At 38.6% G+C, this 27,052-nt stretch overlaps 1 protein-coding gene across 7 annotated transcripts in view; it reads right to left on the bottom strand.

Annotated features, from left to right (window-relative positions):
• Window positions 1–4,000: 4,000 nt before the first annotated feature.
• SSX2IP (SSX family member 2 interacting protein) overlaps window positions 4,001–27,052 on the bottom strand; it is a 43,727-nt gene continuing 20,675 nt past the window's right edge. For 4 of the 7 annotated variants that reach the window (XM_037060964.1, XM_037060957.1, XM_037060959.1 and 1 more), the window contains exons 5-14: window positions 24,262–24,372; window positions 22,284–22,419; window positions 20,130–20,205; window positions 19,867–20,044; window positions 15,827–15,977; window positions 14,347–14,483; window positions 13,842–14,015; window positions 11,172–11,286; window positions 10,618–10,780; window positions 4,001–7,004 (exon numbers count right to left, since the gene is read on the bottom strand). In XM_037060964.1, the coding sequence (XP_036916859.1) occupies window positions 6,827–7,004; window positions 10,618–10,780; window positions 11,172–11,286; window positions 13,842–14,015; window positions 14,347–14,483; window positions 15,827–15,977; window positions 19,867–20,044; window positions 20,130–20,205; window positions 22,284–22,419; window positions 24,262–24,372 (1,419 nt within the window). In that variant the 3' untranslated portion in view covers window positions 4,001–6,826. The remainder of the gene's footprint in view (window positions 7,005–10,617; window positions 10,781–11,171; window positions 11,287–13,841; window positions 14,016–14,346; window positions 14,484–15,826; window positions 15,978–19,866; window positions 20,045–20,129; window positions 20,206–22,283; window positions 22,420–24,261; window positions 24,373–27,052) is intronic. The other 3 variants (XM_037060961.1, XM_037060962.1, XM_037060960.1) reach the window with 3 other exon arrangements.

The following is a 27,052-nucleotide window of genomic DNA, read 5'->3' as shown; positions in this document are numbered from 1 at the left end:
ACCAGGCTCCCGGAAAAAGGCTCACCAAACTGAGCCATTTTACCAAACTTGCTCCCTCCATTTTATCAGATATCAGTGAACCAATGATAAAACACAGTAATTCATCTTCTGGCAATTCCCTCAGCTTTGGGGGTGTAATGTCTGCACAGGGGATGGAGGAGAGAGAGCCCTCTACGTACAGGCAGGAGGTCGGGGCTTACTGTCACCCCTGCCATCGGCACCACTGCCCTTCTTCTCACTGTACTTCCCTGTGATGTATTAGGAAGGGTCTGCCAAGAGGGCCTCATGCACAGGCAGCTTCCAGGTGGTAAATACAGCTCTGATGGTGTGATAGTTGGATGGAGCATCATCCTGGAAAACCAAAAGGTAGCCTCTTCCATCCCTGGTCAGGTAACTTGCCTGGGTGCAGGTCTGATCCCCGGTTGGAGTGCATATTGGAGGCAACCGATTGATGCTTCTCTCTCACACTAATGTTTCTCTCCCTCTTTCCTTCTCTTTCTCTCTCTCCCCATGTCTGTCTGTCTGTCTCTCACTCTCTCCTTGAGAGAGGATAAAATTTATATATGAGGTCTGCCCAGAAAAAGTCCAGCCATTACTAATATAATGAGAATAGTTTGCACGACATGGATGTGACCTGGCAATTACACCTTTTCAGTTTGGACAATTATATATTTTAAATTAAAAGCACTCGTAAGTCACTTCCTCAGCTTTGCCTTTGATAAAAATGAGCAACAATGCTTCAAATGCAAAGGACCAAAACTCAATTTTCAAATTCCAGTTAAAATTTTTCATGGTTTAAGATTAAAATAGTTTTTCTTAGAACATATGCCAAGGCTTGTGTGACTAGTTGTTTTTAAAGATATATTTTTAAAAGATTTTATTTATTTTTAGAGAGGGGAAGGGAGAAAGAAAGGGAGAAAATCATCAGTGTGTGGTTGCCTCTCATGTGGCCCCCACTGGGGACTGGAAAGCGAACTGGTGACCCTTTGGTTCACAGCCCACACTCCATCCACTGAGCCACACCAGCCAGGGCTAGTTGTTGATGGATTTGTATTTCATTTAACAGCACTAAATCTAGAATGTGTTTTTTTGGGGGGGTGATTTCACTGATAAAATAATTTAGAGATATTTCATTATTTAATACTGTGCTTAAAAAAGAATGAAACTACCAAAAATAATCTATTAAGTATCTGCTTTTCAAGGTAAAAGCTATTGGTATAGAAAAAAAGGCTAAAAAAGTTCATGTTGCTGTTTTACAAAAGCATTATTTTAAAGAAACTGAATGAAGGAAATATCAAGCATGCTCACAAATTGCATTTGATTTACACTCTTCACTAATAAAAAAAATGAGAAAATAAAAGATTATTCTGAGCCAGTTCCAGATTGAGTACAGAAGACAAAAATCTCAAGGTATTCAGAGTAAATCAATTATGACATTATAATCAACTAACAACTATACTGAGGTTGTAAGAATGAGCAGCGTCTGAGCCCACCTGGCTGGGATAGACAGTGTCTACCTCAGTTTAGACACCAGATTTAATAGAGAATTGTACCCAGAGCCGGAATGGAGGGTGGGTTGTAGGACATCAGCCTAAGGGCTTCGGGAATGTGCAGTCTACTTTTTCCTAATCAGTACACTGGACTGGGGCATGGCTTGCTTTAATGGACCTGTGTAACCAGAAATAAGAAAACTGAGCATCTTAGTGCAGATGCAACAGGGAGACTAGAAAATCTCACCTGTCCTGCAAGCAGTTGTTTAAATTGAGTAAAAACATTCACACATTACTTAATTCCACTACTTTTAACATTTATTTTTCATGATGAAATATCTGTAAGAGGCTATCAGACCTTTGGACAAAACAGAAGTGTTTCTGGTCACCGTGACTGCAGGCAGAGGGACCTGCGCACACCGACCTCACCCAGAGTTACCATTACAAGGCAGGAAAAGCAGGCTGCCCAGGTGCACCTGCATCACCCAGTGGCCTTTAGAGTATTATTTGTTACTAGCTATTTATGTTAGAGCCTTACTGCCCTAATGTTGAAAGGGTAGAAGAAGTCCAGTTGCTAATAGAATGGCCAGGGAAACCATCACAAAACATGGCTGAGTCTGACTCGTTGACCAAATGATAACCTTTCAGGGTGGCATGTTAAGAATTGAACAATTTCACTTAAAAAGCCATACCAAAAGGCACTGTAGCAGTCTGGCATAAGTTAAAAACTTAGAGATTCAGAAAATTTTAAAAATATTTTACTTATTTTTAGAGAGAGGGGAAGGGAAGCAGAGAGGGAAATATCGATGTGAGAGAGACATCCGTTAACTGCTTCTGGTATGTGCCATGCCCCAGCTGGGAGCTGAACTGGCAACCCAGGCTTGTACCGCTACTGGGGACTGAACAGGCAACCTTTCACTTTGCAGGATGACTCACAACCAAACCACACTGGTCAGGGCAGATCTGGATTTTAAAGTTCTGATTTTGTCACTTACTACCTATGTGACCTTAGGTTCATCATTTAATATCTAAATCTGTTACCAGCCCTAAAAATAAGGTCGATAATCTCCCACGGGGCTACTGGAGCACAAGAAAATGTGTTTTATGCACTGCACTTTAGTAACTGTGCAAAACTACCATTTGCACATTGTAAAACTTTATATTATGAAAAGGTTAGGGAACTTACATTCCTTCTAAAAATTAAGAATATTTGAAACCTTTCATAATCAGCAATAAACCCCTTGCACAGATTACTATATTCTGTGTTTTAAATCACTGAAGGGATAAAACATTAAGCAGCAACTACAGTGTGTAACACTGTTGTTGATCACAAAACAGCTTTGCTTTCTCCGTGTCCCAGCCTTGTCTGTAGTTAGGCTAGGGAAGTCGGCAGTCCTTGGCGAAGCAATGAAGGTGGAAACTGTGTCTTTTCAGGTCAGGTCCTTAATATCCAAAGCTTCTGCCAGTCCCTCCCTTCCCCAATTTAACAGCGTCAGGGCCCATGTGTTCCAGATGGCACAGAGGGTGGACTGCCCGACCCATCCTGGGTGTTTCACAGGCAAGACTTAAACTTCTGTATTGAGCTGCACCCTGTTCGTGTCTTTTATTCGTACCATGGCCTCCTCTATCCTAATACTCTGCAGGATTCCAACTATGTGGGGTTGGAAATGTACCCCAAAACTGCACACCTTCCTAGAAAGAGTTTTAGGATTTTGACCTGAAATTTATAGTCTGTTTATGCTAATGCAGTGATTTGCTATTTGTTTCATTACTATTTTATATTTTTCATTAACAATGATGTGTTTACTATGTTAAGCATCATACTGGATATAAATATAAATAGTTCTGAACAAAATATATTAATAGTGAGGATTGGCATTACAGTAACTCCTGAGACTGAATCAGTTATTTGTAAATGTTAAAAATTTAAAAAAAAATCTTAACCAGTCAAGTTAAAGTTCCTGTATAAATCAAACAATTTAATCAACAGTCCACTCTACTTTTACATCCAGCCTAAAAAAAACCCACTGTATTCGGAAAAATGACTAGAATAACCTATTTCATTATCCTTATCTACATGGCCCAAAGCTTTGTAAATACTATTTCTGCTAGATAACAATGTGTTTCTGTGGGCAGAAAATCTTATACTGCTTTGCAGGTCATTGTTTTGTTGAAAACAAAGTGCAGCAAAATAAAACGATAATGTATTGATTCCATAGAACTTCCCATTGGAAATAATGCAAAGAGTAACTGGAATGGAAGCCCAGCAGGGTCACTGTTACGAAGTCCCAGAGCAGAACAGTGAGGCCAAGTACTCACACACAGACTGAACAGCGGTATCATCGTCACTACAATTTAGGTTTACGGAGCTGGTTTCCCACTCCACTCCGAGGTCTCAGGGGCAGGGAGTGTGCTCAGCTGTCTTCCAATCCCCATTGACTAGAATGGCTAAGTAAACCCCGGCACACAGCAGGTAGTTCGTAAATGCTTATTATGAGATTGAAAAAAAATTAAGGGCAAACACATAGAAAAGTATATTTACTAGCCTTTCATAACCTGCTTACTTTAAATCCAGTCTATCTAGAAATAATAGCATGATTTACATTAGGCAACACACTGTGAAGGTTTTTACAGGGCCATCTGCAGGGGCTCGCGGGCTCACGGTGCTTGGGGCGCACACACTGCAAAACCTCCTGCTCTGCTGGGCGGCAGAGCCCGAGTTCCACTCCCCTCCTCACCATGCACCGTGGAATTGTTTTCCTAGCAAAACCATGTTATTACAAGCCTACAAACAAGTCCCATAAGGTGGGCAATATGGAACTCTAAATAAACAATAGTATTTTCATTACACTATGAGGAAAACAACTTTTTCTGTACCGCTCTATGAATCTAAACATTTAATGCATTGCTTCTATGAGAAAACACCTATTTTTAAGTTAAATTTTAACTTTAATGTTCTGTCATGATTATTCTATTAAGTTTCTCATATCATCAATTGAAGATACAAAAAATTAAGAGTAGCAAATAAAGTTTTTCTGTTAAACTTTGTCACTTTCATGTTCTGAAAATTCAAAATGGAATATGTCATGTAAAAACAAACTTCAGGTACAAAATACTCCAGAATTACACATCGACTGATAAACAAGGAAACAGGATTATCGGGATTTTCATGCTGAAGTACTCTGAGGTGCCATCATCTGATCAGATGCAATGTCAGGCTGCCGCGCAGCTGTGTCTTTAGAACGTCACAAACACACAGAGAGGGAAGGAAAACAAAGTCCTAAGAGTTTTATGTGTGAAGTCAGGAGTTTTCCCACATCCTGGGAAGTGGGTACGACCGGGAGCCATATTGGAGCTGGAAAGCACAGCACAGCACAACGAAAGCTGTTAGACGAAGCAACTCCCAGCAGCTCTATGCTGATGTTCATCCAGGGACAATGAGCCTGGCTTTGATTTTATTGTTTCTCAAGGAGCGTTCTTTCCAGTATGAGAATTCAACCCATTTTTGAAATGTTAACACAACAAAATGATACTCCTTTGTAGAAATCCAATGTCATGGAATGCAGTATTTCCTAAAGTAAGAGACTTACTATAAAATTTTAATGCTCATTTCTGGCAAAATACACCACAGAAACTCCTAGGGAAAAGAATTCTTGACAAATGTATCACTGACTAAAAATTTCTGACTGTTCTTCTTTGATCACATTATTACTGCTCAGTCGCATAAGAATGATATCCCAGCTGTTCTCCCTTGGAATACAGAACCATCTCTGAAACTGTATCATTTTCTACTGTTTTAAGTGGTAAAGAGATGGCCATGCATCCCGCAGAAGGTAGTGAATGCCAAATTTACTTCTGTTCAAAAGCTAGATTTTTTGAGACTATAAATGTGGTTACTTTCTCATGAGTAGTTACATTAATCTTATAAGATACTCAATAATATCCTATTAACCCAGAAAAAATGGCTGCTGCTACACAATTCCAAAGAATTATACTATATATAGTGAATGAATGACAAAAACACTTTTTAAAACACATGGCCAATTTAAATGGAACAGCCACTGCAGCTGGTGGACACTGGGCCTAAACTACAATGGCCAGTGAGGACGGGTCTGTGCAGGCTTCTATGCAGAGACCGGAAAGGTTGGGCACTTAAAACTTTGATGAAAATTCTAGAAAGAGCCTGGGTCTGCACATATCATTACTATTAACAGTAACATACATGAAGAAACATGCAACCAGTTCTGAAGAGGACATGACACTAGTTTGTCCAGAGTGTATCTGGATTGTGAAACCCACTGTGTTTATACTGTCCGATTTCCTTAACATTAGTGGCAAACACCTCGTTGAACACTTACCTAAAAATCATTGACAACTATACAAAGCCTTAGCTGGCACAGCTGTTACGGCCTGGGCACCCATCTGGTAAAGAAAGTATCACCATTCAAACAGCTCAAATATCTTAACATTTTCTTTATCCAAATAAAGAAAGCCAAATTCTTAAATTGCTTTATTTGAAGGTCCTTTTGTTGTCTTACCTCTATTAGCCCATAATCAATACTCCTTTGAAAAATTATAGGATCCTACACATATAAAAATCTAATGCTGTAGAATCTCAAAAATGTACGTTAGGGATGTCAATTGTCTAAAGAACTTGGCTTCACGGAATAGCTTGAGTATTTATTGCTCAAATGGGTTCAAAAAATTCTTAAAACATAATGTGGTGATGGCGCTAATACACCTGTAAACAATACCACTAATAAAAATTTTCCTGGCATGAAATACTATAATTTTGGATGTGTAAAATTTTTATATCTTAAAGCTTCTTAACATAATCATGTATATCTATGTACAAAACATACATAAACTTCACTTTATTTAAACCATAAAAGAGCAAATTTCAAATCACACTAAACATAATAAATATAGAACTTGCTTTGTTAAAAATCTACAGTATACATTCAAGTAAAGGCGAAACTCTCAATGCCAACTAGATACGGGACAAAATTAAAACATTGACAACAATCAGTTTCCTAAAAGTGCTATCTTTAATACAGAGGAAACCCATCCTAGAGCTTTCGTCTCCATCCGAACCTCTATACGTTCCTTTGTTCACAGAACCAGATGCTTCTGTTACTAAAAATACATATCCAAACCTTTATATCCTTTTAAATAGAGTCAACATTTTAGTTCTTTGGGGGAGGCACAGGAAGTCCAAACAAACAACTCAGACAATCTTAAGTTATTAGAGATGATTGACTTTATGACACACCCTGTTTCAATTGAGACGTGAAATTTGATGAACACATTAATGAAAAAAACTCCAGTCTGCGTGTCTAAGGTACGTCGTCTTTCTCTCCGTGAGAATTTGTGTAGGTCAGGGAGCACCCACTGCAGCAGCCCTCCTGCGATCCAGGCCTTGAGGCCACGCTCCACTTCTGACTTGCACGTTCTCTTCCAACCCAGTTTGGTTCAGCCTCTTCAGGAGTTACATTCAGCACGTTGATTGAACTATTGGGGAAAGAAAGGTAGACCTTAAAATCACCTCCTTCTCCTTTTATACTTTGGATGTGCCTCAATGTCTAAAGGCTGAGTGCTCCCTTGTCTCAGGCTAAGTAAATTTTAAATCCACACTAATCAGGAGCAAAGAAGTCTTTCAAAATAGCCTAATTACTCACTTTTATCTTATCCATGTATTTATTTATCTCTCTAGTCTAACTCTAAAGCATGCTGCCCAACTGAAGCCCAAGACGACTTGTGAGTTTTGAAAGCTAGCGTTTGCCATATCCCCATTTTTCTGCCACTGTTTTTTCATCTCTTTACAGTTTCTTTCATTGCTCATCTGTTTGTTTGTGCCTGGTTTCACCTACCCGCCCCTTCACCCAGAGGTATTTAATGACTGCATGCAAAGGTGGTTAAAAGTCCATACCCAAGATGGACCGCTTACTATGTTGCTTTTCCCTGTTCTTCAACTTCCTCAGTCACAAAACAAAAGTAACAACAGTACCCATTTCACAGGCTGCACTAGGAACTAAACGAGTTAGCGTGCACGGCGCACTTAGGACAGTGCTCAGTGCCGTGTGTCAGGCCGTAACCACCTGGTGCCTCATCACAGACACAGCTCCTACCTTCAGGGACACAATCTGAAAGGAATTCTCTGCAACCAGCTTCAATAAAGAAATGTAGTTAAATGATTACTTTCAAATTTACAGGGGTGAGCCAACGAATAATACATTTTTATCAAGTGAATATCATGTAATTTTTTTCACAGAAACTTTGTTCCTTAAATATTCTGACTCTGGGTTACTAACTTGATTTTACAATGTGGCAATCTTTGAAAAACATAATAAATTGCTTTAATACTACAAATTTAAACCAAAAACATAATTCAAGATTGCTTAAAAAAGGGAACTGCTTACAATTCAGCCCTCAGAATCCCTGCCATCTCACATGAGGTGAGATCAATGATCAACTAAACCGTCTAACTTAGTACAGAGTTATTCTGCATGGAATCCAGGCACAGGCTTTATGTGAAATTCCATCCTATAGAGAAGGAGCAACAAGGATGTTACAGAAATTAGCCACAAATACTCCTAATTATTTGCTATAATCTTATTACAAACCAAGATCCAAGGTGCTTCAGGAGCAGGAACACAAATTTACCAAATAATACAAAATCTCAAGCCCTGGTGGGGTGGCTCAGCTGGTTGGAGCATTGTCCCGAACACCAAAAGGTGTGGGCTCCATCGCTGACCAGGACACACACTGGTTGTGGGTTGGATCCCTGGTGGGGGTGCATGCAAGAAGCAACTAATCGATGTTTCGCTCTCCCCACCCCACCTTTCCCTCCCCCTAAAAATGAATGAAAACATATCCTTGGGTGAGGATTTAAAAAATACATAAAATTTCAAGAACTACATCAAGCTGCAATAGCTTCTGTCCTGATAAGTAGTCACACAACTCTTTTCTATGTTTGGTCTCCAGAGGCCGGTAACTGTGACTAGCTTACTGAAGTCTCTTTTAGTTCAAATTTTTGCTTCTATGCTACTGATGTTGTATAGTGTAAAACCTGGGAATACAAGAAACAGAAAAGCATTCTTATAATCCATTTATGTTTACACGTATTTTTATTTTCATAGCCTGTTACTAAAGGTTTACAATGGACCAAGTGCTGTCATTTACCACACCCTATGACGTACGTAGGTACTAAATGTGGGACTTTTATTAAACATAACACAATGTCTTCAAGAAATACTTATGTCAAATATTTCATAACTAAGAATAATTATGTAAAAAGGTAAAAATTTTAAATACATAAAAATAATTGAAGCAACTATGCTATGTTCTCCTTTAGATACAAAGCACATTACTTGTAATTGGTAATTGGAATGTATGTCTAAATTATATATGTAAATTTAGACATTCATTCTAGTTGAATGTTTGGTCTAATGTTTGGTTCTGATTGGTCTAATTTGAGTGTTTCAATAATATTCTATGTAAGAAAACACTCATTTTTATTATAAATTAAATAAACATTCATTTCCTATATTCAACCCATCAGTCAACCTAATAACTCCAACTGCAAAGTAGACCCTAAGTTCAAACATTCTTATCTCCGTGTCATGACCCTCACCCCAGTCACCACCACCTCTCACCTCTGCTCCACTGACACTTCCCAAGCCTCCCAGCTTATATTACTGGCTCCAAGCATGCTTCCCACATGATAAAATGGAGTCATCTTTTTAAAACTTAAATTTTTTCACACTCCTGCTTAAAAGTCTCCAATGCTTTTCCAATGCCCTTAAAACAATATCTGACCTATAAATACAAACTGAACTACTTTACAGATTAAATCCCACGTGTGTGCGGGCAGCAGAGTGCAGTTACACATGGACGGTATTTTCACCTGTGGATGACTGCCAGAGCAGAGTGATGTGTGGGCAGGGATTCCTGACCTCGGTTCTCTCTGTATTTGCATACATTTGCATTTATACATAATGTTTTAATCCCATCTATTCACCCAGGGCTTTAAAGGCTAGGACCCTCCTGCCCAAATCCCACCTCTTGGTCTTGCTTGCTAACTACACTCACTACCCACTCACAGTGTCCTCACCCCAGGGGGTCCCTATGCTTGCCTAAAGGGCTCTTCCCCCAGCTCCTCCTTGCCCCCAATATTTACTTAGAGTCCTAATCCTTTCAAAAATTAACTATAAGTTAGGAATCTTGTCCTTTTTTAAAGCTTCATATTTTTGTTTTAAAATTCATCTGTTTATCAACTCTTGGTCCACGGGCTAGTTGGCCTCTTCAATACTTCACCGCACACTGGTCTCTCCCTACCACAGGCTAAGCGTGAGGCAGGCCTGGCTCCTCTGTGCAGGGCGCCTGGCAATCTGCAGGCCCTCACCACAGTCTCCTGCTTTAAGAGGCAAGCGATCGCCAGCTAACTTTGCAATGCACCCGCTAGCTCTTTTCTGTTCCTCTGTATCACTAGGAATGGTCTATCTGCTTAGTTAAAACTCACTCGGAGCACACTGTGTGGTAGAGAATTGATATTATACCCTAGAAAATGATTTAACAACCTGAGACAGAGGAAAATACCAAAATGCAGCAGTTAACAGAAATATGTGGGGTTCCTGGGATGGGGATGGGGAGTGACTGTTTCGCCGTGTTGCCTGTGGGTGCAGGTCCTCTTTACAGGTCAGGGTGAGTGGGCTTTACTCAGAACTCTGCCCTACAGCACCAGTGAGTGAGCACATCGAAAGAAACTGCACTACACGCTCCACAAAAACTGTCAAAACAATATTTTTCTATCTAATAAAATTACAGAACTTAAAATATTAAGTGATTCCTGGAAATAAGAGTATATTTTAAATGTAAAATAAAAAGAATCACATTATATCATTTTGTTCCCAGAAGACAGGGACCAGATCTACCTGTTCACATCTGCATTTCCAACACCTAACAGCTATCTGTACATAATGGACACCCAATAAATATTTGCATAATCAATGAATTAACTGACTAAATTCCTCCTGAAAGCCTCTACTGTTGCTCACACTACAGACAGGCCAACTCTTCCTAGAATTCTAGCAAAGCTCCGTTATACAAGGGACCTGTAGACCAATACCTGTGCTCTGACACACAGGACCGTGTCTGGCAGAAGTCGGAAGTCGAAGGAGAGGCAGGAAGAGATTTGGTACATTTAGAGGTACAACCTGGAGACCCGTTAGACACACTGGGAGGCTTCTGTCGTGGCCGTGAGTGCACTGTAAGATTGTCCTGATCAGAACCTGTGGGACCAAACAAAGCAGAACACGTGGTGAGGTATTAAATGCAGCCAAGGTTCATTCTAGTGCTGAGGAAGGTGTGAGACAGCGAGACAGGCAGTCTTTGTTACACAGATGCCACAAACATTTAGAAGGATCTAGTTTTAAGAATATTTGTTTTATAAATTTAAATTTTAAAAGAAGCTCGATCTTATTACACAACAAAAGTGGTCTTTGGTGTGCAGAGTCCTGCTGTCATTCTCATTTTCACTACAAAAAATAAAATACTAAAGTTGATTTTTTAAAGCTCCAATTAGAAAACTCTTACCAAAGTTCTCTCCAAAACTGTATCTTAGTAATTTACAGTATTTTATTTATATGCATTTTCAAATTAAAGAGTTTATGAAGTACTCACTTCCTGAGAAGGCACTGAAAAGTCTCACATTTTCTGAGTTCTGGTGGTCAAAGGGAGTCATATTTAAGAACTGTTGCTTTAACCAACTGGCTCTTTCTTCTTCAAATGCCTTTCTCTGTCGTAACAAGCAAACCAAAGGAATACTGATCAATATTTTAGCATTCATGTAGTTGCCATTTTGCATGATTTCTCCAGCTATTTGTGTTTGCCTTTTGGCTATCAGGTATATATTTCTTAAGTCAAATGAATTAACCTAGACAACTAAAAAATATTTAAGAAAATAGTTTAAAAAATAAAAAGCCACCCATTTCACCTAATAAACCAACCAGTCACTACTTTTCAAGTCAGTTTTGAATAAATTCAAATGAACAAAGCAAAAATTAACATATTAGCATAACTTTTAAACATACAGAATATTAGCATAACTTTTTAACACACAGAACATTGTAAAATCACACACACACAAACAGAGAAAACACCCCACTGTAAATTAACCACATAAGAAAGGATGGCAGGCTTTACCGAGCATCGCTGTCGCCCTCCAACCATCAGCCAGCACTGGCAGCCGCCACTGAACCACAAGGGGCACCTGTCAAACCTCCCCATTTGGCACAGCTGTTGAGTCCTGCACTGAATTCTTCCCCAGCCCTCAGGGTTCCGGTCCTTCCTTCCCTCCCATCCTTCCCCAGGCCTTCCCAGGACCAGAGGCAGAGATGTTCTCCCGCTGAGAACTGGGAGTGGTATGCAAAGTGGCAAGAGCGCCCCTTGGAGGGGGTGAAACAGAGGCGATCCTGCAGGAGAAAGTGCTGGTGCCAACTGCTCTGGTTTCCCAAGGAAGACAGCTACTGAGGAGGTAGACTTTCATGATTGTGGAGAAAATCCATGCCAGCTATTTAAAACAATCAACACATATAGTCTCTCATTCATAAATATTAAAACAAAATCAGGCATCACCAGGTATTTAAAGAAAACTAATAGCATAAGAGAAAAAAGGCCAAGATTGGGGGGGGGGGGGTGGCGGGTGAGGGAGGAAAGAAGGGAAAGGGCCTAGTCAAGGAACAAGTATGAAAGGCCCACGGGCACACACAGCAGGGCGGGGACTGGCTGTGGGAGCAGGGGCGTGCAGGGGGGCAGTAGGCCGGGCAGGGAAGAGCAACGGGAAAATTGGGACAACTGTAATAGAACAACAATACAAAATAATGCAAAAAAACCCCCAAAACCCTGTAATGGCTAATAGTTCAAGATAGAAAAAAAATCTTAAAAAAAAAAACTAGAATACAAATTATCAGACATTTATGCACACCTATAAAATAATACAATGCTATACAAAGAAAAGCAAAAAAGACATTAAAAATTTAAAGATAAACTGTGAAATAAACTCAGTGGATAAAATGAATAATACTGATCTTGCTGAGTACCAGGTTAATGGTGCACAAGATAAAGGTGAGAGAATATGACAAAGTCAGAGCATAAAAGTCTACCTACAGATACAGTCAGAAGGCCAAACATTTGTCTAATAAAAGTTCCAGAATGCGAGAGAAGTCAAAGGAGGAAAAAATTCAGAAGAAAATAGAAAATTTTTTTCTTTAAAAAATTTTAAAGAAATCTAGTGTATATCCTCAGGCTAAAGGGGGCTACCTAGACAGGATCCTGTTAAACTTCATAACTTGACAAATAGAAACTTCCAAAAGCTTCCACAGATGGGGGAAAAACAAACACAGGGTATCTACAAATTAATGTAGGTTATAGTATAATGAGGCTTCTTATCAGCAAAACCAAATGTTAGAAGAAATGAAATAACTTTTTCAAAGTTTCAAAGAGAGAAGTTGGAACTTAAATTCTATATTCAGCCAAACCAATCAAGTATGAATACATTTTTGTATATTCCAGAATTCAGAATATTTTTCACTCACACACTACTTGTGAGAAAATTAGTGAGGTAATACAGCATGTTGAAAAAGGAACCCAAGAAAGAGGATGTCATGAGACATAAGAAACCTGACAGTGAATCTGAGTCAGGAAATCATAACAGAAACTAATTGTACAAAGAAAGTCAAAGACCTCACACACAGTGATACACAGAAGATTATCTTCCAGCCGACAGTCTTAATAATATAGACTATTTTCTATGTGTCTAAGCCTATTACTTGGTAATAAAATGAAAAAAATTCACATAATTATGATGCTATCAATGTTCTTTCCTGGTTTTCCATTTTTAAGTCTCAGCCTTACACAAAATACTTACACCTGGGTTATATGACAGGCCATAACATAAATGTGATAACACTTGACAATGAAAAATAACATCACAAAAATTGGGGAGTACCAACCGGGGCAAGAGAAGTGGAATAAGTGTAACCAGGAGAATGTCACCTCTCGTTGCAAAGATAAACTAATACTCTCTGAAGTTCAGCAAACATGAAGTAGAAGCATTACACAGTTTACTTCAAAGTAAAAACCAGATATCCTCCTATAATTCATGTGCTTAGCATCCCTTATATGGGATGCTAAGCATCCCAAGTTAGCATCCCAAGTTATTTATGAAATCAATGGAAAAAGGCTTTTTTAAAAAAATGGACAGCAGGGAAACACAGAACTTAGATGCATTCTCGTGAGGCCTCCCCACATTCTCAAAAGCTCCACATTTTGAAAGCTAACTGTTTAAGATACCTCTAATCCTAGGCGAATGGCAGCTTCTGTGAAGCTTCGTCTTTCTTTCTCAAAATTCTTTTTCTGCTCTTTAAATAGAGACCATTCTTCTTTGAGGCGTTCCTTTTCTTCCAGCAAATAACAGTCTCGGAGCAGTGAAGTGGTGTCATCATCACAGGCAGTAGCAAGCTGCTGCTGTTGGATTTTAGAACACAGTTAAGTTCCAGAGGGTCCCTGCGGCACTCCAACAAGATGAAATGAAACAAGGAAGGTAGGCCAAACTTCAGGGGATGGACAGGAATTATGGACAATGAGAAACTCGACTGAGGTGTGTCATTCCTCAAATTCTTCTACTCTAACTGGCAAGGCACCCACTAATCTACCTGTTAGTAAGCAGAGAACTTAGAGATCAGGCAAATGTCAAATACTACAGATCTTATGAAATAAGAATAAAAATCTAGTAAGATTCAGCAACATTTTGGTCCTTCTCAAGGGAGAACAGTTTGAAAAAGGAACTCACATTTACCTGTAAAAGTTGTTGTTGAGTTTTAATCATTTCTTTACACTGCTGAATTTCTAACTCAAGCTTTTCAGTTTCTTCCTCATGGTCTTGTCGTGAGATCACATCTTCGTCATTGAAACCTTCTAGGTGCACCTTTGAGACTAACACAAAAGCAGTAACTTGATGTACATTTAACAGTCACCAGTTTATGCTGTTTTTTGGTTGGACATATATTTAAAAATCAAGGCTCTCAAAACTTTTCTCTTTTTGGATTCTCATAGGTTTTCTGAAAGACAGTTACTTCCCACTGCCCTTTAAAAATTTTGTAAGATATAATGAAATTAAATTTATATTGTTTTAACACTTGAAAAAATTTTAAAAAGCAACTGTAAGGAGTTTATCACAACTATAAATCGGTACTCTTTTTGGACTTCATGATATCCATACAAACAGAGCTTTAGTGCCAACATTTACTTTGTAATCCTATTTATTCAAGATTACATCCTAATTAAAAATGGATGACCTAACATTTACAGAAGAGAAAAATAATTAACATTCATAAACTATGTTCTTTTGACACTTCTTCAAAGGTCAATGCAGTGCTATAAATCTTGCCCTCTGGTATTAAATTTAACAAAGTCCAAATATACTTGCTCTTTAACAACAGACAATGATGACTCACTCGAATCCGTAAAATCTCATGTAAACTAATTTTTGTTCTTATAATAATTTTGCTAATTGCTCTTTATTTTTTAACAAAACTGGTACTGTATTATTTTTGACAATTTAGAATAAAATTCTTTAAACAGACTTCACTTAGAAGGAGCTTACTTTTCTTGATTTAAAAGAATGTAAATTTTAATAAATATAGAGTATTACGGATATATTCATCAATGTAGTAGATCTTTCTATACTATCTGTATTGGCAGGGAAAGGTCTAAAATATTCAATTTTTGTTTTTTAATGTATTTTTAAATACATTATTTTGTAAATGCAAGGAGGAAAGTTTAGAAACATGTGCACCAACTTGTTAAGTGTTGTGTGTAGGGAACAGAGGCCTGGATGTTCTACTTCATGTACTCCCTAATTGATGCAAAGACACTTAACATCTACTATTTTGAAAATAATTTTATAATGAATTATTAGGAACCCAAGAACACACAAGTATCTAGAAGAAGTATAAGTTCATGTTTATGCTACATGATGATTACTGTCTTTTGATTTCCGAGACTCAGGCAGAGACTTCACCTTCCCCACTGCATGCCGTACGCAGAGCACGTGAGTCGCAGTGTCCTCTTTTCAGGGAAAGGTTCACTCTGAGAGTCGAGTGCATTTTCTCAGTGACAGTCAAACCTCATGCCTGCAAGTGGGCAGTCTGGCTTTCTAAACCACCAAACTGGGCTAACGTACTTCAGGTCTGAGCTCATCACGTGGCTTTTTAAGTGACTGAAAATTACATCAACTATGTCACAACTCAGTCTGCTCATATTTAGGCAGTAGCTACCTTGGTTATCAAGTTTCTCTACATGACTTTTCAAAATTCTCCACTGTTTTCTGATGCTGTTGGTAAGCTGCTCTCTCACGGTTTCACAGGAAAGGTCCCACATACTCTCTCTACTCAGTTCCCCAGGATCTTCTTCAACATCAGAGATAACCTACAAGAGACGGAAAGACCAGTATTTTAAAATGGCATTTTTCTTTTTATTGACTTTATTGGGGGTGACAACAGGTTATTACAAAATTATACAAGTTTCAGGTGTGAAATTCCACAACACATCCATCGCCTATACACTGTATTATGTGCTCACTACCCCAAGTCCATCACCATTTTCCCCCCCATCCCATACCCTCCCACTGGTCCATGGGTATTTTTCTTTTTCTTTTTTGCTCAATCCTTCCACCCGCCCCATCCAGTCTCTAACCCACCCCCACCCCAACAGCTGTCAGTCTGCTCTCTACGAGTCTGTCTCTATTTTGCTCATTAGTTCAGTTTGCTCATTGGATTCCACACATGAATGAAATCATATGGTACTTGTCTTTCTCTGACTGGCTTATTTCAGTTAGCATTAACACTTTCCAGGTCCCTCCATGCAAAGGCAGTAGCAATCAGATTGACTGTCAAATACTTATAGAATCATTTCTGTGCTGTACCTTAAGTATATATGACCCAGTACATAAATATCTCAAGAAAAAGCAATTAATACTGAAGGAATACTGCATTCTTCAATGCAGGTCTCTTCAAACCTGAATTTGAATCCAAATATAGTTAGCGACAAGAGTCACGGAGCTGTGTGAGCAAGTTTATGACCTGTCTAATGTGTTAGATGCTTTCATATGTTACATAATCCTCAAATCACAGTACAATGTGGGGAAACTCAGACAAGTAGAGTAACTGGCCCAGTGCACAACAGCCATGAGGGAGAATTGAGACAAAGTTAGACCCACCTGTCTCCAATCTTAGACTGCTTAAATAATCCTGTGAAATAATCTCCAAAGTGAAAGCAATTGTTAATCTTATTTTTCTCATATTAATTTAAAAAATAAAACGGGAGATTATTTTTCTTTGTGAATTCTACTAGACATTAAATTACAGCAAAATGTAGAGAACTTAATAACTGCATATTATCAAATAGAATGAAAGCAGGAAGAAGAACATATGGAAAATATTAAAGTGAGTATGTCAGAGTAATCTGAATCTACAGAAAATGGCCCTGAGTCTGAAGAACTGTATCACCAGTCTCGGGTCAGTGATGGGCCGTACAGGTCGCGGCACCCCAGGGAAGCAGGTGGGGAGATGCCCCTGGCGCAGCTCATTAGCACTTGGTTCTTGCCAGTCAATCTTCCAGACCTGTTTGCCAATTAACTCTTCCAAAGAGCTATACCTTCTCTTCCATATATTTTAAGATCATTACAAATCCACTATTTTTCAGAAAAATGAACAAAATTGTTGCACATTTCCAAACTGAATGAAACTCTAAAACCACATAAAAAATACATTTAATGTAAACTTTTAGTATCAACTTTGGCTATAAGTAAGCAAACCAATCAATGAAATGTGGATGCTACCTATCTATTCCAGCATTCCAGCCATTTTTTTCTCTTACTATAATGCTCCAGAATTTTTTCTTAAAAGACATGATTGACTTACTTCAATTTTAACAGAAGAAGGATCTAGAAAGCAGATCTTTTATTTTTTTTAAGATTTATTTTTAGAGGGAGGGGAAAGGGTGGAGAAAGAGAGGAAGAGAAACACTGATGTGCAAGAGATACATCAATCAGTTGCCTCTCAACACACCCACAGCTGGGGACCTGGCAGTGCCCAGGCATGCACTCTGACTGGGAAATGAACTGGCGACCTTTGGGTGCACAGGTCAGTACTCAATCCATTGAGCCACATCAGCCAGGGCTTGAACACAGATCTTTCAAAAACACAAAATATCCTAAAAGATTGTCTCTCCAAACCTTAACATTTGAAGAATGTAATTATGGATTACACAGATACTACTGCCTGGGTAATGAGGAAGAGGGGAAATTTAACTATCTGAGAAAGATCTTTATTTACTACCTACTGTATTTTGCCATATATAATGCTCACCTTTTTGAGGGAAAAATAAGGATGCACACTACACATGGGTATAGTGATTACATACCATGGGTATAATAATCCGATGTTTAATACACAGGTGCACATTATACACAGTAAAATACGGTATTTTGTTTACTGAAAGCTAGTAATGAAGAGACTAGTAAAGGATGGGCCAGAAATGGAAGAAACTACAGGAGTAATAGAAACTACGCTAATCCCGGAGAGGTATTATTAGTGAATGTTAGGAACTGACCAGATGAGAGACTTTGAGAGAAAAGGTTAACTAAATATAAGACGTCAAGCAGGCCACAAACTGTAGAGTTTAAAAGAACATTCAGGTAATGTTGTTTTTTACAGAAGGGGGAAAAAAGGAAGAGTTTGGATGGGCTTATCGGGTGGAAGAATCTTTGACACTATAAACACATACGGGTCCCCAATCCGAAAGCAGAGTGCTGCTGTATAACCTCCCACAGGCTGAAGTGGCGGACGGCAAAGAAGCAATTCCTATTAATTTAAAAGTGGCGGTCCTCTTTGGATTTTTTTCTTGGTTAATGAAAACACGTATTGTAGTTATTTTTTCATAAAAGCAAAGTGATATATTGCAAACTCAAAAAGTCAGGGGATACCTGTAGTCCTCAAACATAGATTTAAAAAAAAAAGTTCTGGTGACCTACTGGTAATTAGCATTTTCTATCAACACTGTTATTTTCAGATTTTAGTCATAAATCTTGAATCCAGAATTTAAACTTATATGTAAAACAATTAAGTAAAAAGAACTTTTTGCCACTATGTGACTTGTTTTCTCAGACAGTTGTGCATTTTACTCTCCCTTTGTCAACTGCTTTCCCATACTTGCTACCTCAAAGACACCTCCTAATTTTTTAAGGAGCCAATTAAAATGTCACTTGCTCTGTGACACCTCCCCTAATTGCCATAACTTTTCTTTTACACACTGTACCACCCTATGGCAGCCTGTAGTAATTATAGAATTACTACTCCTCTACATGTGTCTCTCTCCCAAAAGGAGCTTCTTGAGGGAGGCAATGGGCTGAATGTTGTACTCCCTCAAAACCCCTATAGTGAAAGTCTAACCCCTCAGTGTAATGGTACTAGGAGGTGAGGCCGCTGGGCACTGAGTGGGTGATGACCAAGATGAGTGCCCCTATAAAAGGGACCAGTGAACTCCCTGGCCCCCTTTCCACCAAGCGAGAACACAAGTGAGCAATCTGCAACTAAGAAGAGGTCCCGCACCAGGCACCAAATCTGTTGGCACCCTGACTTTGGACTTCCAGGCTCCAGAACTGTGAGGAATAAATTTCTGTTGTTTACAAACCAGTCTATGGTATTTTGTTATAGCACCCCAAACAAAGACAAAAGTCAAAATCTTTTTGGCTTTTTCTTTCCAGGGACTAGAACATAATATACAATCAATATATTTATGAATTAAATGATTATTTGGTTCCTAAAGTTAACAAAAGTCTCACTCTCTGAAAAGTAGACCCTGCTTAAGTAAACAATACTTAAAATATTTAAAGAATATTGGCACAGTGGTTAAAAACATAAACTCTGGAGCAAGACCGACCTGGATTCAAACCCTGCTTCTGTCATATGTGACAGTGAGCTAACTCTTGTGCGTCAGGTGCCTTCACCTATAAAATGGGGATAATTACAGTATCAAAAGCATCAAATTATAGTAAGAATGAAATGACACAATGCTTATAAAAGGGCTTATCAGTGTTCAGCACAGATTAAGTTCTCAGAAAATAATCCCCATCATTTCCCAGGACACGTCTGAAACCCTATAGGGACATCTTCTCGGCTTTGACAGATGACTGGGGTTAGCATAGCAGAGTGTCTGTCCAAAATATCAATAGTGTCCCCACCAAGAACACCTATCCAGCATTTCAGTTGTTCTAATTTGCAATCTGAGGGCTGTATTAGAGGAAAGAGCCACTTACAGTTCCTGTGCTATCATCTGCCCTTTCTCTAGGTTTCTGCTTTTGGGGAGAAAGAAGAGAAATCATTTCCTTTTTCATCTGCTGAAGAACCTTCTTAAGTTCAGCATTTTCCATTAGGATTTGTTTCTGACGATATTCATAATCATTCAAGAGAATTTTATACATTTCATCTTCATTCCTGAAAAAGAAACTGTCAGTATGGGTACACAGTACAGAAAGAAAAGCCTGTCTGATTAAGTTTATCAGTTGAAATCGGATCTCACCTTGCTTCACTTTTACCAGTCCTCCAAGAGCCTCTTTTTCCATCAGCTCTCCCCACATAATTTAAAACTTCCATAGCTACAAATGCGAACACACAGAACAAAACCAATTTTCACCGTGCACGATAAAGTGTTTAAACCCTAATATACTCTACAACACATCAGGGACATAAATCAGTCTGGCATACGAATTACTATTTGGGCTCATTCAGCCAGATATCAAATTATAGTTGCATCATTGATAAGCACTGAGACCATGGCAAGTTATTTAACTGCTCAGCCTGTCTCTTCACTAATACAGGTAATAACAAAAGTATCTACCAAAAGTAAGTCATAAAGAGGAAATGAAACTGTTAAAGCACTTAACAGAGTAAGTACCCAAAAAATGTGATTTTGTCATCATTAATTTCATCGCCAGGGGTTGGTAAACCAAGGCCTGTAGGCTGTCTGATTTTATAAATTAAGTCTGATTAGAACACCATTTGTTTATACATTGTCTACATCTGCTTTTGTGCTACAATGGCAGAGATTAACAGTTTAGACCCCACAAAACACAAAATATTGACTATGTGCACTTCACAGAAGTTTGCCAAGCCCTGTAGCATCGGCATCAGCATCAGCATCAGTGGAGGAGCAGAGGCCCCGTGCCCGGTTAACACCTCATCTGCACTGGGTGGAGATGGAAGCAATTGGTATGAGGAAGAAATAAGACATGGGGGTCAGTTACTGTGATTTTAGAGCTGACAGCATCACACTATGAAACTGTCACTTTCACCTGGGTCTGGACTAGGTGAAACAAGCCAGGCCACCCCTCTCCCCCATAAAATAAAGGCTCTGTTACCAGTGTAAAATTTTTAAAAATATTTTATTTATTTATCTTTAGAGAGGAAGGGAAGGAGAGAAGGACAGAAATATCAATGTATGGTTGCCTCTCGTGAGTCCCCTGCTGGGAACTGGCCTGCAACCCAGGCATGTGCCCTGACTGGGAATCGAACCGCAATCGTCTGGTTCACAGGCTGGCACTCAATCCACTGAGCTACACCAGCCAAGACCAGTGTAAAATTTTTAATAAACTTCTCTAACTAGGCAATACATTTTACACTTCTAGCATTTCTTTCTTCAATTTTATTTTCTTCATGAATGAATACCAGGTTAACCAACCTTAAAAACCAATGAGTGTCCAAGTACACTTTAAGATTTATTACCTTATAATACCGAAAGATTTTCAAACTTGTCTTAATTGTTTATTACACTTTAGTTTTCAGTAACTTTTAAAATAAAGTTTTTGAATAGCTGCACATTTCTGCTGTACCACATGACAGTGATGCAGGCAACACAATGGCTTGCTGGGAGCAGCCAGAGCCCAGCATGTGACAGCTTGAAACATCTGCTCGTCAGCTGTTGCGTGCAAGTTCAAGTTCAGTTTAAAAAGACAGTCTAGGGGTATGACTGTATATAATAGGTTACAGGACAAACTATCGTCCACTTAGAAACCATGCTTCAATAAATAAATGCACAGATTTCATGTTCCCTGAGACTTATCAGGTGAGCGAAACTATGTGTATCTGCTTTTGTGTCTGTGTAGACCTACTTCTTACTCCATGCTATTTACTTGAAATTAGGCACATACTTAGATGAAGTTACACATTAATTTCCAAAAGAATACCAGACAGAAGTACACCTTAGACACAAATATAAGCATAACTTTCATAATCCATCCTTTTGAATAGTTGTTTCAAAAATGCACAACTCAACTTAAAGGAACTCAAACTGACAAATTACTGGTCTGATGAACAATTTTCTCAGAAACATACCTCTAGTGATACCACAAGCTGATCCTGATTTTTAATATTATTGAAAGATAATATTATAGAAGATCAGAGTGTCCTCTGCCTTAGTTTTTCTCTATGGATTAATCCTATGCCATGTTAACAAGAAATGCAATTTGCATATGTAACTAATCAGCAAAACAAAATCATTATTTTTCACTCACCAGTAGTCTCAATTTCTACTTTATATGACTATATACCATCACTTAAAAACTGCATAAAGTATGAAAATAACACTTCAGAAGTTAATTGTGTTTAATGCTTTTACATTTATTTCTTAGCACAGTATTTTATTAGCTTATTTGCTCCATCTTCGCCAGCTGCTTACCTATCTTTTTATCCTTCTTGTTCATAACAAGTTGATGCAGACGTTCCTTTAGTTTATTATATTCACGTTCTTTCCTTTTCATATCATGATTATATTGAGTAGCTCGACTTGCAATAATATTTTGTAATTTCTGTACCTGAAAAAAAGAATCAAATTTGTCCCTTAAAGGTTGATAAACCCAGTTAAACTTCACAAATTCGAAAGGGAAAAGAGGTCCTAGCATTCGGTTCCTTGTAAAATAGTTTCAGAACTCTAGAATTATCATTCCTTCTTCATAATTACTAAAAATCATTCTTTAAAATATCATTTAAATGAATCACATCAAATTCTTATTTATTTTATTTATTTTAATTGTTGTTCAAGTATAGTATTCTGATTTTTAACTCTGAAAATCTGTTGTTGCTGTCTAAATTATCTTCTACACCAGCGATTTTCAACCCTTTTTATCTCATGGCACACATAAACTAATCACTAAAAGTTTAGGGAAACCAAAAAATGTATTTTTTGCCCATCTGACCAAAAAACTAAGTATAATATTGATTCATTCACACCAGATGACTATTGTTGGGTTGGCTGTTGCCATTTTTTCATTTGACCCTCTCAGGGAAAAGAGGTCAGTGCCCCTGACTAAACAGTCAGGTACTGCAGGTGTTAACAATTCTTGTGGACCACCAGTTGCAGATCGCTATTCTACACCTTTCATCCTACATGTACACTCAGCCACAAACTCATTTATGGAAGTGTTAAAGTGATTAAAGTTTCATCTGAAACAGAATTCATCTGATCATTTTGTAGTGATTTCCTCATACAAAGGACTTAAATCACTTTATTGCTTATCAACCTGTGACAAGACAAAGTAGTCACAGTACATGGATGGCAGCAGGTAAACGGGTTCATTTTTCTCCAGCCACAAGCAGTTGTGAAATTAGAGTAACTACAACAGCAAAACCCAGTTCTGACGTTTGCTGAACACCTACTATATACCAGGCACTAGTGGTCAGTGTTGATTTCTACTATGGCTTCTCAGGCAGTCCTTAATAGAACTAAGCTCTATTCTACATAAACATTCTTAATATCTGTAGAGATGATCATGTTTAACTAAATCCTTATTAAAGGTGAACTATTTTCAAATCATTTATGTGTAACCTACAGATTAAGTCAAAATTTTCTGAGAAATGACTCAAGGAAATACATAAGCAACCTTGGGGTTTAGTTAAGATGCTTCATTAACCACTTACTAAATATATTACTAAATAACCAAATCTGGTAAAACAAACCTGTCTAAATCACTACGAAGTCCTTAAAGAAATGCACTACAACAACATATACAGCACTAAAATTATATATTACTATATTTACAGTTATCACATGGTCATCAAGGATCAAACTGCAAAGCAATAAAAACATAATGATTTCTTCTTGCATAAATTAAAAAATAATTTCAAATGCACTGGCTCTATAGGTCCAAATACTAAGTAACCACTAAAGCAAAAATGAGATTAGGATCACAATGTTGTTAGCCTCAGAAATGAGATTTTTTTTAAAACAGTAACTCTCGTGCTCAGTTAATCAATTAATTGCTTGACTCGCTGAATGTCAGTATTTAAGATAGTGCAAGAAGAGGCATGCCAGATACTCAGCACAGGTAAGGCAGAGAATAAGACATCTGCATTTAAAGCATCCCTGTGCCCAACAAAAAGTGACAGCGCATGTGCATCCAGGAGGGATGGTCGAGGATACTGGCTGCCACGAGGTAGGGACTAGTGTACTAATCCACTTGGCAGAGGGGATTACGGGGAGGGTTCCTCCCCTCAGTTCAATATGAGCTAACATTGTACACGGTGGGCTACCACACGATTTGACAGAGGATGATTAAATTGTTCTTTCTTGTTTTAAAATGAAGTGGCTCTTAGGGTCACCTCAAATGATTTTTTAAAAAAACTCGCTTAAACTTTATCTGCAGTAACTGACAACTCACCTCATCTTTCTCATTTTTCAGTAACTGATGCAGATTCCTGTTCTTGCACTGTAACTGTCTGTCTCTTTCCTGAAGCCCAATCATTTCTCTCCTGGAGGTTTCCAGTTGTTCCTAAAATATTCATATGCAACTCTGGTTAAAATTAACACAGGATTCAGGGCAAACAAATTCTTTAAAGATTGGTAAAAATAAGCTATGTATGCTGGTGCTTGCTAAAATTTTGGAGGTACACAAAAATTTTTAAAGCACTACCAAATTTTTAATGTATACTCAGAAGATCTTCAAAGTGGATCCCTTGTAAGGCTCTTCACCTACTCCAGTGATGTCGCCTCCAAGGATCTTAAAATTTCTTTTTAATACTTTTTAACCCTTCTATAGCATGCTCTGAGAAAGAACCAAAACTGACAGAGCTAAGGCTGAAGAAGACTGGTGACCAGCAAAGAGGAACACTGCAGGGCAGAAAGGTGGGACTGCAGTGTGACACCGATTCTCACTTGCAGGTGGCACACTCTAAAGATTTCCCTCAGGAAGAAACGACGGCAATGCTGGAATCAGGACAGAATGAGGTGCTCACTTCAATTCATTCTGCACGCTTCTAAAGAAACTGCGTCAAGTTCTGCATGAAACTAGAATATTTTTTAAATCTTCTTCTTATCTTTATAAAATATAACAGACATTCAAGTTATGTCACGATTCATACAATGACTTGCACAACCTCTGTAACAATGAATCTCAAGAAGATATCCATAGGTTTAGGGTTAGGACTTGATAACTCTAAGGCTATCAAAAGTTTTAGCACCCTCTCCTTTAAAACTTCCTACCAGGCCAGACCATTTGGTATGGTTGAACTTAAAGCCTCTGGGCCAGTTGACAGGTCTTCTATCTGTGAAATGAGATTCACTCAGAGTCATTATCAACACTGTCTGAACTCATCATCATCCCTGCAAATCTGTACTGCCCTCCTGCACTGTTTATCATAGTGAATCAAACTACCATCCTCAGCAAACCCAAGTCAGAGACTTGAGAAGTTTCCTAAATTCATGACTTATTCCCCAAATTCAATTTTCCATAAAATTCTACCTCCTNCATTTGGTATGGTTGAACTTAAAGCCTCTGGGCCAGTTGACAGGTCTTCTATCTGTGAAATGAGATTCACTCAGAGTCATTATCAACACTGTCTGAACTCATCATCATCCCTGCAAATCTGTACTGCCCTCCTGCACTGTTTATCATAGTGAATCAAACTACCATCCTCAGCAAACCCAAGTCAGAGACTTGAGAAGTATCCTAAATTCATGACTTATTCCCCAAATTCAATTTTCCGTAAAATTCTACCTCCTAAATTGTCTTCACAACTCCCTCTTGCTATATCCATTGGCACTACCTTTGTCCAAGTCCAAACTCCCCCTGGTTTGAGTGACTTTTGAGGCCAGCTAACAGCTGTCCTTTCCATCAGGCTTTCTGAGCCCCACCCCCCTCCACTCCCATTTCAAATACAAACCCACACCTCCCCTCTATAATTTCTCGGTACTACTGCCAGTTGATGTATACACTATACATTCTTCCTGTTTACATCCCTTGGTGCCCCCAGTTTTCTGCACAATGCCTTTCACTTCACCTGGGGCCTGGTCCCAGCCTCACCGCCTACCGCTTTTTGTCATGCAGCCCCTACAGAGCTACATGTGCTATTCCCTGAAAGTACTATGCTCTACCTAGAATGCATTTTCCAAACACTAGCAAATTTCTATTCATCCCTCAAAACTTGGCTCAAGTGCTGTCACCTCCCTGTGGAAGCCTTTTCCTTATCATCCACACCAAGAACAATTAGTGAAACAAGTAACTACGGTTCCAGGTCTCTCCTTCCACTAGACTACAATCTCTGTGCCAGCATGGGCTGGGTTCCACTCGTCTCTGAAACCCAGTGCCTAGTACACACTCTACAACTTTTGCTCAAAAAACTGAATGAATCATATACTACACCTAGAGACTCAAGGCCAGATCAACGACTTTCCTCTAAACACACATTTCTGTCCAGAGTTGACCCAAAATACCTGATACCAACCCAGGTCAAATTCTAAATTAGAAGGTATCCTGTAAAACACTCGATGCTCTGCATAGTCCTAATAAGTGATCATTTCTTAGAGGAAAGGCTCAACAGCCCCAAATTACCAAAATCATTATGTAATTAATTATTTACTAGCTATTTGTAAGACACCTGGCCAGTGATGCCCACCTATAAAGTTTTAAACCTTAGTCTAGAATTTACAACTCTGGGTTGATCTAATTCATTAGAGCTTCTACAGGTCTCTTTTTCTAAAAAATATATTTTATTGACTATGCCATTACAGTTGTCCCATTCCCCCCTTTCACTCCCCTCTACCCTGCACACCCCTCCCCCATTCCTCCCCTTTCCTCATGTCGATGAGTCACAAGTTCTTTAGATTCTGTATTTCCCATAGTATTCCTGCCCTCCCCCCTGTCTATTTTCTACCTACCACCTATGCTACTTATTCTCTGTACCTTCTCCCCCCTTCTTCTCCTCCCACTCCCCTGTTGGTAACCCTCCATGTGATCTCCATTTCTGTTTCCGCTCCCAATCTAGCTGTCCTCTTAGTTTGCTTTTGTTTTAGGTGTGATTGTTAATAACTGTGAGTTTGCTGTCCTTTCACTGTTCATATTTTTTATCTTCTTTTTCTTAGATAAGCCCCTTTAACATTTCATATAGTAAGGGCTTGATGATGATGAACTCCTTGAATTTGACCTTATCTGAGAAGCACTTTATCTGTCCTTC

This window comes from Sturnira hondurensis, unplaced genomic scaffold (genome assembly GCF_014824575.4).
Source record: "Sturnira hondurensis isolate 20B ecotype Veracruz unplaced genomic scaffold, ASM1482457v3 Scaffold0013063, whole genome shotgun sequence".
NCBI classification, from domain to species: domain Eukaryota; kingdom Metazoa; phylum Chordata; class Mammalia; order Chiroptera; family Phyllostomidae; genus Sturnira; species Sturnira hondurensis.
Note: the sequence above shows the minus strand (reverse complement) of the source record. Positions and strands in the feature narration are given on the sequence as shown.